General features: G+C 50.6%; 1 protein-coding gene across 1 annotated transcript in view; it reads left to right on the forward strand.

Annotated features, from left to right (window-relative positions):
- Window positions 1–3,849, forward strand: part of LOC100905601 (E3 ubiquitin-protein ligase meiotic P26) — a 5,876-nt gene extending 2,027 nt beyond the window's left edge. Inside the window, exons 3-6 of the mRNA XM_003737281.2 lie at window positions 757–894; window positions 1,246–2,786; window positions 3,056–3,385; window positions 3,487–3,849. Coding sequence (XP_003737329.1) covers window positions 757–894; window positions 1,246–2,786; window positions 3,056–3,385; window positions 3,487–3,658 — 2,181 coding nt within the window. The 3' untranslated portion in view covers window positions 3,659–3,849. The remainder of the gene's footprint in view (window positions 1–756; window positions 895–1,245; window positions 2,787–3,055; window positions 3,386–3,486) is intronic.
- The last annotated feature ends 12,668 nt before the right edge of the window (window positions 3,850–16,517 follow it).

Below are 16,517 nucleotides of genomic sequence, written 5' to 3' on the forward strand. Positions count from 1 at the left end.
ATCCGGCGTCAGAATGTTCGGAAAGGCTCTGGTTTTCGCGAGTTACATTTTTTTACAATTTTTATTTTTCGGTATATCCGTTGAAACTCGAAAACTAGAGCCTTTTCGGATTTTCTGACGCCGGATTCGTGATCAGCGACCCCGATTTACCCTAAAATGGGTATCCACTTTTCTGTTAGATTTTGGCTGTCGGGCTGTGTAATCGATTCGAAGAGCTCGGCAAAATACAGGCGCTCTTCGAATTCCTGCCCTCCGGTATCCTATGAGTCATTCGAACCGGAGCAGAGAACGAGGTTGGGAGATCGTCTAGATTGTGATCCATTGAGGCTCCTGCAGAAGATTCCACGGTATCTTCCGACGCCCTACTCGTTTGAGACGCCTTCCCCCGCGGACTACCTGATCAAGGATACTGGGCTCTCCTCTGTATTCAGCGATGTATTCAACCCTTATGAATTTGCCTCGAGACATATGTGGATCCAGTAGGCTCCCGGGAGATTTCCGGTGCGCGTGTTCTCCGGCCAAGGTCGCGAAGCATCGGTCGGATTCGGTCGTTCTCACCATGAGAATCGTAATATTTCCACCAGCAGAGAGCTTTGAAAAGTCTGGTCCTCCCGTAGGATTCCCGCGACTAGAATTCGTCGCGACAGGCAAAAGTTACTCTCTCCACGCGCAGAATTCTCAGCCCCGGGCATCGATGATTTTTACGAGTTCTCTTCCTGCAAACATGGAATATAAATACTGATCTCACTTTTGAAGGCAATGTGCAACGAGTGTTTGGTGTCAGGCCACCAAGGCCACGGCTGCAAAAAAGTGAACGAATTCGATTCGACCGAGCGCGCGGACTTGGTCGCTCTCATCAGCGAGGCCAAGACAAGTTTTCGTCAGTTCGATGAGGTGAGTGACGCACATTCCCAATATTTTTTCCTCGGGAGCTTATGCCTGGACCAATTCCAGTATGAGTAAGGATACTCTCAGCAGATTGAGTACTCTTTTCGCAACCTGGATATAGCAACCCGTTTGCGCGACTATCATGCATCCGAATGCAGAATATGCGTCAGGGTCTGTCGTGCTTTCGAAACATCGGCTTCGCATCGCCTGGAATGGCTCGCAAGAATCGGTCCACGTGGCTTTCTTAAAGTGTCTTGTGCTCGTGCATCCATGCTCGAGCCCTTGTATAACATTCTGTTCCCGATAGTGGACAGCCTTATGAGCGTTGATACATTCACCTTCGTCATCTCGTTACAGACGAATGAAGCTCTGACGACATCTTTGAACGAACTGCAGCTAACGAGAGATTCTGTTCGATCATCGATTGAGGAAACTTTCATCACGTTCAAGAGCATTTTGGAACAGGCGAAAGAAGCTGCTCTAGAAGATCTTGAGAAAGTTCATTCTTCGCAAGAGATGCGTGTCATGGATGACATTCAGCTCTGTCAGGAGTCTCGAGTCAATCTAGAGCATGCCATCGAATTCGCCGATAAGCTATCGAAATATGGTGATGCAGCGGAGTTTCTCGCCTTGAAAGTTTTGGTGACGTCAAGAGTTCGGAAATTGGTACATTCGTGTCCGAAAGGTCGGGAAAATGCCGAACTGAAATTCATCACAGATGAAGCCAAGTTCAAGTCTGCCATGAAAGGTCTTTTCGGGCAAGTTGTGACCCTCGATCCTCTAGACATCGCTTCAACTACGAATCCAATGGATATGAGCCTTCTGAACGCGTCCGTGGCACCAAAGATAAGCAACACCAGCGCCGCTCGGCTCCTGCCAGCGGAGCTCGTCGATGCGGTGAACTCGTCTCCATTGGCTCCGTCACACTTCGGTCAACTTGATACACATGCATTGATGTCGCCGGTGGGCCACCAAATGCCCGGCGGCGTGGTGGCTTCGACGGGGCCGCATAGCGTTCTGGATTCGATGACGCCTGGGGAGAGTCAATTCAACGATTTACGCTCAGCTATAGCTCATATGAACCTCGCTCGTTTGGCCGGAGTGGACGCAGATGTTGAACCAGACGTTTTGCCCTTGTTGGTTGGGAACGTGAGCGACGTTGTCACTCCGGGCCACATGATCGTCGGCCCGGAGAGCTCCCGAATGGCCTCAGCGGCGGCGGTGGCTTCCTCCGATGAAGAAGCACAACTCATCAATAACTTGTCAGCTCTTGCGAAGCTTGCGAATCCATATCCAAGCCAGTCGATGCAGCGCTTGCGTGGCCCTGCTTTGAGCCCGACAGGCCTACCCTCAGGTCTCATCGTGGAGAACGGCACTGTCTCTCAGCCGTCTGGCTCCTCTAGTACCTCGGGAACGTCGGCAGGAGGACAGCGTAGCCCTACAGCCGGAGTTGGCTCCCTGAGCCTTGTCCCAGCTGCGTCGGCGGCGGCCGCCGCTGCTGCAGCCGCCGCGGCTGCAGGGGTCCTCCAGGCTCCGATTTCACAGGGTTCCGTCACCCGGACAAACCGAATGACGCCCATGCACATACGCATCAAGTTCGGGCAATTGGGTTCGGGTCAAACGCAATTCTCTTCACCTCACGGCTTCTGTTTGGGGCCGAACCAGGAAATCGTCGTGGCAGACACCAACAATCATCGTATACAGATTTTCGACAAGGCTGGTGAATTCAAGCATGAATTTGGTGTACAAGGCAAAGAAGAAGGCCAACTCTGGTATCCTCGGAAGGTCGCCGTCATCAAATCTACGGGAACATATGTAATATGCGACAGAGGGAATGAGCGGAGCCGAATGCAGCTGTTCACGAAAACCGGCGAATTCATTAAGAAAATTGCTATAAGGTGAGACACGTAGTTTCCCCTTCATATGCCTCCGGTTTTTCGCCCTGTTTCCATAGTCCGCACTTGCGTTTCTCATATGCGAACTTTCCAAGACACGGCATACCAACCCGTTCCGCTTTGAGCTCGAGTGCGCCCCCATTTGGGTGTATAAGGTTTTCAGAGCTGCCTACACTATTTCGTGCTCCGAGCTCATCGCTTCGGCCGCATCATTTTGAAGCCTTATCCTCGATTCATTGGAATCCATGAGAGAAAAATATTCTTATTCGCAGATACATCGACATCGTCGCGGGACTCGCGCTGACCAGCGATGGGCGCATCGTTGCCGTGGACTCGGTGTCACCAACCGTTTTTGTGATAGCCGAAGGTGGTGATCTTCTGCTGTGGTTTGACTGCAGTGGTCACATGAGAGAGCCATCTGATATAGCCGTTTGGGGATCCGAATTCTACATTTGCGACTTCAAAGGACACTGTGTTGTGGTTTATTCGGAGTGTGGTAACTATCTGAGAAAAATCGGCGGGGAAGGATTGACGAATTTCCCCAACGGAATCGATATATCGGATCACGGCGATATATTGGTGGGTGATTCACATGGGAACAGGTTAGTGAGGAGAACGCAATGCCCGCATGTTCGAAATTCTCGTGGACCTTCCCTCATACATATCGCAAAAGCGTGGTATTCATCGACTCCCTTCCTTTCAGGTTCCATATTGTTGTGTTCAATCGCGACGGTCAAGCTGTCAGCGAATTCGAATGTCCGTACTGTAAAGTAAGTAGGTGCTGCGGCTTGAAGATCACCTCTGAAGGATATGTTGTGACGTTGGCGAAAAACAACCATCACGTCCTCATCCTCAACACTCTGTACATCAACTGAAAACAGCTCTCGGTCTTCGACTGGGAAGAGCAGATCAAAGAAAGGAAGTCCATAAAACCGGAGTGAGCTCCATAATAATTCAGCGAGCAATCTCGTGCGAGTCACCAAGAGCCAGCGAAAAGAGCCGCTGAGGTCGTCCATAAGAGCAAGTAGTAGTTCCTATCTTAAAAACTCTTTGAGTATTGTTGAGAAATCCGGCTTTAAAGTCATTTTCTTCCTGTTGGGAGATCGTGCCTCATCTTCCGGAGCGCTGTCGTCGTCATTGGTTCAGAGCATTTCTCGAGATGAGAGTTGGAATCAGTATATGAGAGCCACAGAATCGTAGAAGCTCCTGAGGGGGGAACTCAGAGAAAGTATTGAGGAAGTCGTTTTATTGCTGTGTGCGCCGATGGAGGAACTGCGATCGCTTCCCTTGCTACAAGAAGCTCGAGCGATCGGAGGGAGGACGCGAAGCAAACGAGTGTGCGTTTCCCTGGAACCGCATTCAATCAGACGTTTTTCTTGAACGCTCACCCGAGGCGAACTTGAAGAGATTATGCTCGGGACGGGAAGCGCCCCCATGCAAATACATACCGTAACGAATCCACATAAGTCAAGAGCGCGTTTCCATGTTCGCTGCGCCGAACCGGACGGCGAGTAGTGCTACCGCTGGAAGTCTCTAGGGGCATTCTTCGTCCTTTCGGGACAGGGACAACAAGATATAGGTATAGGCGAGCAGGTTTTTACTGCGTCACTCGGAATTTCTACAGCGACCGTTGTTCGGGTCAGTTGCAAGAACGGAAGGTAGCGACGGTAGTAGCCGTGGCACAATGACAGCGACGGGAAGGGTATCGTGTCCCCTCCCGAGAAATCTTGCACCGAGTGAGATGGAACCACCAAACGATGATGCCGTCATCGCTACCGAGTGTACGTATCCGACTCGGTATGAATGACGTTTGCAGTTGATTCGAGTCTTATAGCGGACTATCCTTGACTGTTTATGTGATAGTGCACTGTTCTTCGTCGCTGCTGCTGTCGCTACCGTTGCTGTCAAAAATTCGGCAGTTATCTCGATTTACGATTATACATCACGAGGCGTTTGTATATGCAATTGTCGGTTTACATGTATGTACACAGTCATTAGGACAACGCTGGATAAGATGGGTTGCAAATGCAGACAGCCATGGGACGGCCGTCGAAAGTTTACCATTATATTCTTCTTACAAGTATACCGATCATATCTTTGGGACTATCCTGTCGACCTGCCGACGTCCTCTATAACGATGAATTAAAAAGCAAAAACGAAAGAAATCTACGAGGGCCGTGTTTTGGGGGTATCACCATCGGCATCCAGAGCGGATCGGGACAGGTGGACAGGCTGTTGGTTTCCGAGCCAGCTTGACATCGGTCTCTTGGAGACGGGAATAAGGATTGCTCGGAGGACTCTTTCGGCCCCCAACGTGGGTCGGTCACAGCGGGAAGGGGAGGTGAAGATGAAAATAAGGGATGTGACATATCACCAATAAGAGCATGCTTCCTCCGATTCCTCGATCTCCATGATGGTGTGGAAGCCGACATGAGTCCTCACATTCGTGACCTCCGCCATCCTGCCCATCGCTGCCCGCAGTTGTTGGGTGTTCGACACTTTTACTTTCCTATGCATTTTGAATGTTGACGTCGAATCATGGTGGCCGAGGTACGCGAACAAGTTTGGGAAACACTGCAGTGTTCAGAATTTGGCGCCCTTCGTGCCTGTTATCGCTTACATACATACATACCTACCTACATACATTCATTGATTTGCTCGTCCTCCTGAATGCTCTCTTTGTTAAGTACATCATGGCTGATCGCTATTATTTGTATATGTGGATTTATCTACCTATCTTTACAACATCTACAAACTGTAGGCATAGTTTTTGAGATACTGTAAAGCCAATTATCGTTCCAGCATCCATGCATACAAGCAAGAAACAAACCAACAAACAAACATAGTGGCGAGAAGAATATACCGTCATACACACTTTTTACCTTACGAATAGATGCGAGACTAAGAAAACTCACATCGGAGCTCTCATAACATATACATCCTGTCCACCAATCACAATTGTATTTGATTCAAGTTCAAATTGATACAAGCAACACTCAGGCGAGCCTTGGACACGAGGAGCAGCCTGGAAGGTAGCCGAGAAGTATTCACCGCAATCAAATTTCAAGAATCCAGGCGAGATCAGCTGGAATCACAATGATAATCGTGCAACGGTCCGTGGTTGAGTTCAGGCAGTCAGTCAAGAATTTAAACGATCGACGTCGGACGATGATTCGTCTCGTTGTGACAGCTGCAACAATAACGACAAATAGATTCTCATATATAGATGAATTATATATATATATATACATATGGAGATATACATGCGAGCATGCATGAGTATACATGGTTGCAGAAGTGGGCGGAGCAGAATTCGAGCCGAACACACTATAGAGCAGAGGGAAGGTCGATCTGTTTACATATCATTAATTCCTGCGTGAGAGTTTTTCTTTCATCCACGACTCAGACGGAAGCGCCGCGTGAAGAGTTTCGATGATACCGGATGAAACATCAAACCGTTCACCGAGATGGAGCGTCGGGAAGCTCCGTGTTTCTCGCTCCGCTGCGTTACTCCTTATGCCAGGAGTTGGCGAGAACGATCAGGAACATGGGTCGAAGTGAACTGGGATCGGCTAAGAGCTCATCCGTAGCTGGAGATGAGCCTCGAGGCTCGATCATCCGAACGATGACATCGATGCCTTCGGAATAAAGCATGATGGATAGTAGATTCACTCACCTCAAAGCCTGCAAGTGTTTACGAGATTGACGAGTGCTGGCGCTGGGGAGCATCTGGGCAATGGGGAGGAATCTGGGGAAAACGGGGAAAAATGCCGAAAGAGAGCGCTCTCAGCGAGGAAGGCGCATCACTGTCTCATGACTCATGTGTCGCCTCAACTTGGTTGGCTGCATCCACTGAGGTGTTTTTCCGCTGAGCTCGCTTGAGTTGCTGCGAAACCTAAGTTAACCAGCCGTGAATCATGATTTTGATGGCGTGGATGCATCGAAGCCACAGATGGAGCCGAGAAACTTGGGAGCTCCACGGAAGCTCAAAATAAAAGAGCCTATCCCCGCCCACATTGCGGTGGTTTCGATTCTGTTTGGAACTCCTGGTTGTTCCAGGTGATACACTCTTCGATGACAGTTATCGAGGTGATAAGCGTAAAGGTTCATCAGCTGTGTCGGCTGATTACGCTGAAGCTGAACTGGTGGCGACTTGAGCGCTAACTGAGCGAACTCTTCCGATGAACGCTGGCGGCGCTCGTTGAACTCGAACTTCGCAAAGGAGATAAGTTGCTTCGCGCAAGCCGAGTTCGTTTGCTGAATGCATTGCCTATCGCTGCTTCGTCAGTGAGTTGAAGCGCTATCGATCGTCGCCGTTCGACTTGGTGCATCGATTTAGTGGCAGGGAACGATAATCAAGGCGTCGCTGGATGTGATATATTTCATGCTTGGGTAGCGGACCGCGGTGCCGCAGACTGAAACACGCTCACACGCTTACTGAGGCTCTGGGTCTCCCGACCCGAACATCGCCTCGATATTCCTTGATCATATCCTAATCGAAGCAGCGATATCCGGACTCGAGGAGATGGAGCTCCGCGGGAATACGACTTCGATCCATCTTTCAGATTGTAAGTCGAATACCCCGATAATGTCGTTTGGAGAGAGAGATCCGTGGGAGATCCCTCTCATGAGGAGCGGAGGGACTTCGTGTCGCGCGCCATGAAGCTCATTCGACAGATGAATACATTCTTCTTGGAAACCAAAGACTTGTGCCAACTTTACGATGCCCTCTCCATTGCTGAGTAAGTCGAGCCGCCGTAAGCTTGGTGGCAGCAGGTTCTACGCTTTGCCGCAGCTCGGATAATCTCGGTCGAGGCTCCAGAGGATTCAGTACTGTGGATTCCCGAGTGGGATCCCTGTCGATTTCGGACGCAGCGGCAGTTATCACGAGTTCGGCATCATGTATCAGGGGTCCTTTGGACGCTTTTCCGGGCATCTGCTGCTAGTGATCGACGCTCCTATGCTCCTGCCTGCTCGTCAGTCCGTTTTCTCGATTCCTCCCTCGCCAGTCGTTGAAGATCGCATCACCGCGCTCAATGTCCAGAGCTGCATGAGCGCATGGGCTTGAACAGGCGAGAGAATGACAATTTCCGATCTTCAAGAGTTTGGGGATTCGAACTCGACCGCCCATCGCTCTAGGAAGGCCGATCAAGCGAGTGAACTAATCGATTCATTGAATAGTGAGCTGATTGATGACTTGAAAACGATGAATGCCCAAGAATCACGGCCGACAAAGTGACGGGCATGGATGCGGATGTTCGACAGACGAACATGTAATGTGTTGTGTTCTTCGAGAATTGAGGATAGTCCTGCTTGGTTCCGACTAGGTTCTGGCAATAAACCCTATCCCCTCGATGGATTGCTTATTTGACCCCGGCTTGAGTTGTTGTCATTCCATCTAAGCCGGGCCGCTACCTCCTGCTCCTCAGTTTGAAGAGTTCAGCGAGACAACTTCCAGTCATCGAGTTGAAACCCCTAACGATGGGTGGCCTTTGTCCCGCATCTGTTCGGCGTGTCTTTGCTTACGATCCGGGCCAGGCAGTCCTCCCGCTATCTCGACGATCTTCCTGATCGACAGTTGTTCACCGCTCCCTGTGGACTCGTCCGGCTTGCGAATCGGTGTCATGGTGGGCAATCTTGATTTGCAAGAGCTGCTTGGTGTGCTACTCTTTCTTCCATTTGTTGAGATATATCTACTTTTTTTCTGTTCGAACGCCCATTATGACGAGCAACCGATTCTCGCGGTCTAGTGGACACGAAATGCATGCATGGGGTGGATGAGGGGACCATCAGAGGAACTGTTTCGGTCCGCCTTCTCATCTATTCAAGGTCAGGTCACCTCTTGCCGGCCTCTGGTCGCCTCTGACGCTCGGTATTCCTAGCGGTGATTCAGATATCGGATTCGAGCGATCCCTGTCTGGATTCCGCCCCCAATTTTTTTTAACGTCGCGGTCCGTGACCGATAGACGATGCTACCTGAGGTAAGGATGCACTTACGGAAATCCGACCTTCGATGTTTGGAGATGCGAGAGAGTGGTTCGCCAGGCGTCATAGGCAGAACGATGAACGATGGGACAGATCGATCGAAACCATTATCGAAAAGCTGAATAATTGATTGATTGATCGCTCGATTGATGATCGGCCGCTTGGTCGGCCAATAGGTCGAACCATGACTGAATGGGATGAGCATCAGTAGACCTCTTGGTGGGCAATGAGAATTGCGTACACAACACACCATTTCTTGAAAAAAAACCATAACGCTATTTGGTCGTCATAGCCTTCGTCTCTCAGATTGGAAGCTTTTGCAAGCACGGCCAGAAAGTTCGGTTCAGTGAGAACTAAACTGTGACCATTTTTGTGCGCAATTTTCCGATATACATTAATTAAGATATGTAATAAATATACACAATTTTTGCTTCACCGTTAATACAGTACATGTGATGAAGTTTTTGAATTTGAACCATCCAAATAGAAACGATCGAAAGACGGGGAACATTCGTCAGGATCACCGAAGTAGAGATACGAACAGGAGATGAGAATTTATTTACATCCTTGTAAGATGAAGGACACGAATTCAGGTGGAGAGCCCAATGAAGATAGAAGGAGAATGGAACACACTCGGACGAGACTGCCGACAACGCTTTGGGGGAGACGTTCGTCGAATTCTTTAAGATGTATGTCTGCTGGAATCATATGTAGGGAAGGGCTGAGACGCTCGAGCCGTCTCGGGATTCTCCAGGGAATCTCCGAGATCGCTAGTGATGCTTTGCGAGGAAACTCAATGTGTGGTATGAGGAACGGGGTATCGACAGATCGACGGCGTGATAGTAAGGAACAATTTGATACATATCCAGCTGAAGTTTGAGTCTTCACCTGTGGAATGACTTGGACCCGTCTGTCAGTGAGAAGATTCAGTCCAAGTCAACGGAGACTCCTGATGCTTATTCTTCCGAACGAGCATTTCCCGAATTACTCTCATGTCATCTCCGAACCTTCCGAACAATATATGTATATCTCCATTCTCTACTTGGAGCATACTGATTTCAGCGATCCAGTTTTTCCCACCGTTCCATATCTTGTTTCTCCCCGGAGTCTTCGACTGGCGGTTCAGATTTACATTCAGGCTTCGAAGAAGGCGGGATACAGCTTTCATTGTCTAGTTCATATTTGTATATCCCATGTGCCATAGCATTTATTGAATACATTTTTCGATTCCCCGGAGGAGCGTTCGGTCCGATATGATAATCGATCAGCTGCATCATCTCGAGTCGTATTGAGAAGAGATGGCGGACTCACTTTGTGCTTCGTACTCACGATCCTAGAAGATAGCATCACTGTAGAAGGAAAGTCAGCCCGAGGATTGAATAAAATAAGTTCTAGACAGGATTTACGTCCTCGCTGTTTTTTATTCTATCTTAGACGGTATGGAATCGACGTCGGTGGCGCGGCGACGCACCAGAGTCGCCCGTGGGAGCCACGCTCAGAAGCAACCTGTGCATGGGATTCGAACCCCTCGTTCCGGTGTCTGAGGTTTCCATGACCCATGAAAGTGATAACTTCGAGTCCGAGAGCATCCTTTATGAAAAGCCTATTTCGCTCAGGAATGACCTGCAGAGGATTCTTGCAAGAGAGCTAATATTAGAGGAAATCGAATGGGAAAAGTTGGGGCTTTTTTTCAGAATGAATTTGTCCGCCTTGACGTTTCTCACAGCTGAGCTGACGAGCAGCAAGTCGCTTGGATCCGGCTCGAACTTCGGATGCCTTACGTCAAGTTGGATGCATGCTCTCAGTTTGCGGCGGGGAATCGGTCGCAATGTCGGCAGGTGGAATTTCCCTTCGAACCTTCTTCTCCCTTCTCCAGAATGAGGGAGAGTCGTTCCATTGCTTATGAGGAATTCTGACGTGAACGACACTACTATCTCGTTCCTCCCGTGGCTTTCCCATAGACGGCTTACATGTACTGATTATCGATATCGAAGCAGTTATCCGATGCACTCATGATAATCAGACAATGGAAACCGTGACACATCGAACATGAGCCATGAGGCCATGGATATGCCTCGAACTCCCTCGAATTCCACCCCATGCTCTGCCGCGTTGAGGATTTGTACAACAATTCGATCGTCGTTCCCAGGAAATGTCCGAGCTTACGAACCGATGCCCTACAAGTTCTTGGCGCCCTCATTTGTCGCTCATGTTCCACCCACAGCATCGATCCATATCGGCTGCAAGTATGTCACAAGTGAAAATTCCTTCAATCCGGGCTTACGTAGATGAGCATGTTTTTCGAAAGTCGCAAGCCTAGCTAAGAAAAGTTAGCGTCATTCAGCTCAATGTTCGCAACGGCCCGCATCCGGACCCGAGGGAGTTTCAACAGCAGTACACAGAGGAGCGGGCTCTCTTATAGTGCCGTTCTGGATCTGAGCCCGGAATACGGAAAGGTCTGAAAATTCCCAACCTCGACGGCCCTCTCCATGGAAACGTTCAGAATTCGATCATTCGCCAACCGTAGGCTGACTGGCGCTGATATTCCATGCTGTTCTTAAACAGGCCTAGGACTTCCGAAAAACACACCCATCTTTGTGAACCCGGATTGACGTAAGAGAATGTTTACTTGCCAGACAAAAAATATTTCTTTTCGGGCCGTTTCTGCCCCATGAGCATGATGACTAATGCGGATCGCTATTCCGCTAAGGAGCTCCAGACATTCATGGAATCTTCTCACAGAAAAATCCTTGCGTCGCAAGAACTTGGACGGCCACATTGCACGGCTTGCTTGGGAGTCGTTCGACTTCATAGCTACTTGCTTCCGGCGTACGCAGCCCCGATACTCGTTGCCCGTGAGATCTACATACTTTGGCCCAACGCATCGCAGCATTGTTGATCGCGAGACACGTTCCCTTCCGACTACCCCGAGGCGAACCTGATCTCCCCGAACTAGATGTTTACAATTCAGCTCCGCCTTGTTGCCAAGCGCGGGTTCCGGTCTGTGTACGCCGGACATGGGAGCGCTATTGGCCTTTGTGTCCTTCCTCGTGAAATTCACAGCTTCGAAATCAAGTGCCACCGTGGAACTTGGCCGCCTCATTGTGAGTCAGTAGAGGGAGATCGGGCTCGACCATTCCTTGAGAAGTCTTCCAATTCAAGACACTCATCATTTAGAAAGCTATCATTCATTCATCATCCGTACTTAGTCCAGAAGATCAGCCTTCCACTTCCTGCGCCCCTCAAACTGTAGCTGATGGCCTCTATCATTGTCTGTTTTGTGAGTTCTCCACCAGGCACAAGAGGGGCCTCGCCACACACACACAGGTTTACTACACAAGAAACAGCGTGACGCCATCCCTTATCGTCCTCGCAGCAGCGTTCGACCTCGGCGCTCTCAGCCCCCCGAAGAACTCCGCCCAGGCTCCGGTCAACTCCTTGAAATGTCTCTGGTGCCCTTTCATCGCCAGTACTCACAAAGGTCTCAAGACTCATGAGGGTCACAGCAGAAAAGCGGAGCGCTCGGTGGATCTCAACGCGGGCCCACGACCGTCTCGAACTCCCTCATCTAGTCCAGCCCTCTCACTGCCCGTGGTGAGCTCGGCTCTTTCCGGAGCTTTCCCAACGCACGAAGATTCGCCCGATGTTTCCCAAGAGCTTCCCGACCAAGAGCCGCTGATCCCCTTAGCGAAGAGAAGAACCTCGCATCATTGAAGCAGACTCGTCGTATCTCACGCTGTGTCCCTCAAGCGGCCCGTCTCGCCGCAGCTAGATTGTATAGCAGATTGCTGAAAGATGTCGCAGCCGTAAACCCACCCGAGTCCCGGGTCAAGCTCCTTGAGTTCTCGTATGGAGTGTTACACGTTGATCCTGTGAATAGGGTTATATCACTTTCTGCCGCTGTTCGTCAGAATATATCTGTTCCTGGAGGTGCTCGTATCCCGATGTTCACCCCTCGTTTGGGACAAGGTCGACCACGCACGGATCAAGCTTACGGTGAGGCTGCTGAGAGACGCCTGGTTTCCAAGAACGACCTCGAGGGAGCTCTCCGACTCCTATCGTCTGTCGAACGATTAGCCTCACCCGGTGACCCTACTGCTCTCGACGAGATGCAGAGTAAACATCCTCCCCCTCGTCCCGAAGATTCTGCTCCCGACCTGCCACGGAAGAATATCCCCAGCAGATGCCTGCCGGACGAGGTCCAGAAGCGTTTCGGTGGCTTTCCGTCTGGCTCCTCGGGAGGATTGGACGGAGTGACGCCTCAACATATCATGGATTTGCTGTCGGTTGGAGACGAAGTCGCCAGAACTCTACTCGAAGCCTTGGCTGGCATGTGCGACATCATCGGCCAAGGGTGAATTTCGGCCGAGATCCGCGACGCCGTTCTGGGAGCATGGCTGGTGGCGGCCCGGAAGCCCAGCGGCGACCAGCGTCCGATCGCGGTTGGCAGCGTTCATCGCAGGCTAGCGGCTAAGGTTCTATTGGCCCGGGTCAAGGAGCCTTTGTCCACTCTCCTTAAACCACGTCAGCTCGGGTTTGGCACCAAATGCGGCACCGAGGGAGCAGTTCACGCGGCAAGAACTTACCTACAGGAGCCGAAATGCATATTTCTCGAGCTAGACTTCGCGAACGCCTTCAACAGCCACCGCCGAGACACAATGCTTCGTGAGGTCCACGGACACGGACATGCCTGAGAGCTGAACCACATCACTCGTCAAGCCTACTGCCGACCGACTACGATCTTCTTCGGAGATAACGAGGTTCTTTCGAGAGCGGGTTGCCACCAAGGCGACGTGAAGTCTCCATTATTGTTCAGTCTGATGTTGCATGAAACCCTCCAGAAATTCCGTAGTGAGTCCGCGGCAGCGTAGCTCGATGACATATGGCTGGCAGTCTCGGACGCTCAAAGGATCATAGACGACATCAGCACCATTCGGACCGATTATCATATCCACGGCTTGAGGCTCAAACCGTCGAAATGTGAGCTTTCCATCTAAGGCCACACTGTAGAGGAAATTGAGGCGATCCATGGGCAGGTGAGTATCATGCTTCTCGGGTGTCGACTTATGACATCGCAGGCGGGCTTGAAGTTTCTCGGAGCCCCTCTGTTTAAAGCCGGAATCGGACGTCGGGCGGAGAAGACTACCCAAGAGTACCGAACGATATATGTACTCGCGGCTGGAATTCCCCTTTCGAATGATGCTCGGAAACAGATGACCCTTCCGGTAAAGATTGGAGGTCTAGGCCTGAGCTAATCCTCTGAGGGGGCTGTCCCTGCCTCCCTCTCATCGACGTTCGTGTGCGAACATCTGGTCAGGAACCTCCTTAATCGTCCCAATACTCAGGTGGTACTCCAGGAAGACGCAAATGCTCTCTTTGAGAGTACATACGGCTGTCTACCGACAGAACGAAGGGGCAAGCAGAGCACATGGGTGAGAATTTCTAGTCAACATACCCACGACGCTTTGCTAACGAGGTTCAGAGAGTCACCGTTGGATATCATCCGTCTAACATGCGCTGCTAAGCCGGATTCAAGCCTTTGGCTCCGGGCCTTTAACTGCAAGGCGATTGGAACTCTACTAGAGGACATCGATTTCACGGAGGTTGCTGGGCTCCGCCTCGGGCTGAGACTCGCCAGTCCGTATCGGTGTCCCTGCGGCGAGGTCTCGCCGGAGGCTCACCACAAACTCAGCTGTGCCTTGTCAGCCAGTGGTCGGGAGGCTTGTGACGTGGCCATTAATGACTTGATATCCAGGGCACTCCGCCAAGGGGTAGTTTCCAACGCACGGGAGCCGAACGGGCTGTCGACAACGGAGCGTCTCCGACCAGACGGTGTGACGACAGGTCCTTGGACGAGAGGCCGACGACTCATTTGGGATGCTACAGTAGAGGATTCCTTTGCGGTCAGCTTCAGATCTATTGCCCGAACTCCGGGGGCGGTCACCTCGAGGGGAGAGGCTGAGAAGGAATCTAAATATCGGGAGTTGCTCGCAGAATACGAGTTTGTGCCGTTTGCTTCGGAGAGCTCCGGGGTCTGGGGACCTGCGGCGTGGGACTGGGCCTTTTAGATTGGTGGAAGGATTGAGCACCGCACGGGAAATAGAATGGCGACAAGCTTTCTGATGCGGAGAATATCCGTGGAAATCCAGCGCGGAAACGCCAGGATCGTTCGAGCGAGCCTCTCGTCTGATTCAGCCTTACCGGAGCTTTATTTATAACCTTAATGTGTGATACTCGAATACCTAATTTTCCTTTTCGATACATGGAATGTCATTCATTCATTCATTCATTCATTCGCTTTTATTATCAATCCGTAAGGATGATAACAAGGATATAAACAGGGAAGAAGTGCTGGAGAGTCTCCGAGAAAAGAGTTGCTTGACGATTTTGTTCCTAGCAATACATTTCGGTTCAAGTTCAACACCAGAGCGGTGGCGATCAGTGGAGAAGTTTGAAAAGCGATCGAGGGTACCACCAGAGATCAGACGCCTGAAAGCGCGGGCATCAGCCGCGGCGTTGAGCTCGGAGAGTGAGGGTATACAGGCGAAAAATTTTTTGACTTGGACAATGAATTGTCTGTTTGACAAGTAGGCACCAATCCAGTCAACGATGGATTGACGAATTCTTAGAGCAGAACGTTTTGAGAGGGGACGACCGCGATTCTCCCGGCCGAACGCTTGATAAAGTCAAAATAGACGCAGTGAACATCGCGCCCGGTCAAGAGAGCGACGCCCCAGCTCTAGAGGGCATCCAGTAGTTGCGTCACCAAGGAACGGCCCTTGCAGAACCCATGTTGATTTTGATCAAAGAGGTCATTCCACGATAAGTAGTGGGAGATGTGATTCGCAATAATGCTCTCCATACGGAGACAAGCGACCGAAACTTGAGCGATTGGGAACGATCGCCTTTCTTGAAGATATGGGTGACTATCGATTGTCTGAAACATGACGGCACGGCGGATTCGGCAAGTGATCGCATGAAGATGATCGAAAGAGGAAGAGCGAGCGCTCCAGAGAACTCTCGGAAAAGAATAAGAGGTGATAAAAGGCGAAAATGTGGCTAGGTAGAAGTAATTCACTTGGTATGTCCGCATCGATGATTTTGGAGCATACCTCCCATGAAAACACACTGTTGCGGAGATCAGTCTTGGGTGATTCATGCGTATTGTGCAATGACCACGTAGGGAGTCCGACCGCGCATCGAAGAGAAGATCTGAGTTTCCAAGGACACTTCGTTTGAGAAGCCGAGCGCCGTCTGACAAAACCGACATTACTCGCGAGACCGAGATGCTTCCGGCAGAACCGTCTGGTATTCGTCGCTGACTCTATTTCCCCGAGGTTCGCACCATAGGAGAGGGACTTCCTTCATCGGATTGAGGTGATACTGTGAGATACATGGTACGAATAACCATGCCTGATGTACATGCTCACCGAATCAAATTGCCCCGATTGCTCCTCATTCCGCTGGATCAACTCGGAGACAAGCAATAAGTGTCTTGTCGAGTGCCATCTGAGACTATAAGCGCCTACGCTGTGCCCCATCTCAGTAAGAAATGTGTCAGCGATCGTTATCTTATTGACTCGAGAAAGAGGCTATGGGGCTCTGCAGATGTTGATCCGATCCCGCATCTCTTCTGAAAACGCGGCGGCAGAAATAGCTAGACTCACCGTGATCAGAGGCGGATCCAGAATTTTTTCTTGGTAGGGGCCAACCGCCGCTGATGCTGGGCCTCAACATGGAGCCCTATGG

Source organism: Galendromus occidentalis, unplaced genomic scaffold, assembly GCF_000255335.2.
Source record: "Galendromus occidentalis unplaced genomic scaffold, Mocc_1.1 scf7180000075422, whole genome shotgun sequence".
In the NCBI taxonomy this organism is placed as follows: domain Eukaryota; kingdom Metazoa; phylum Arthropoda; class Arachnida; order Mesostigmata; family Phytoseiidae; genus Galendromus; species Galendromus occidentalis.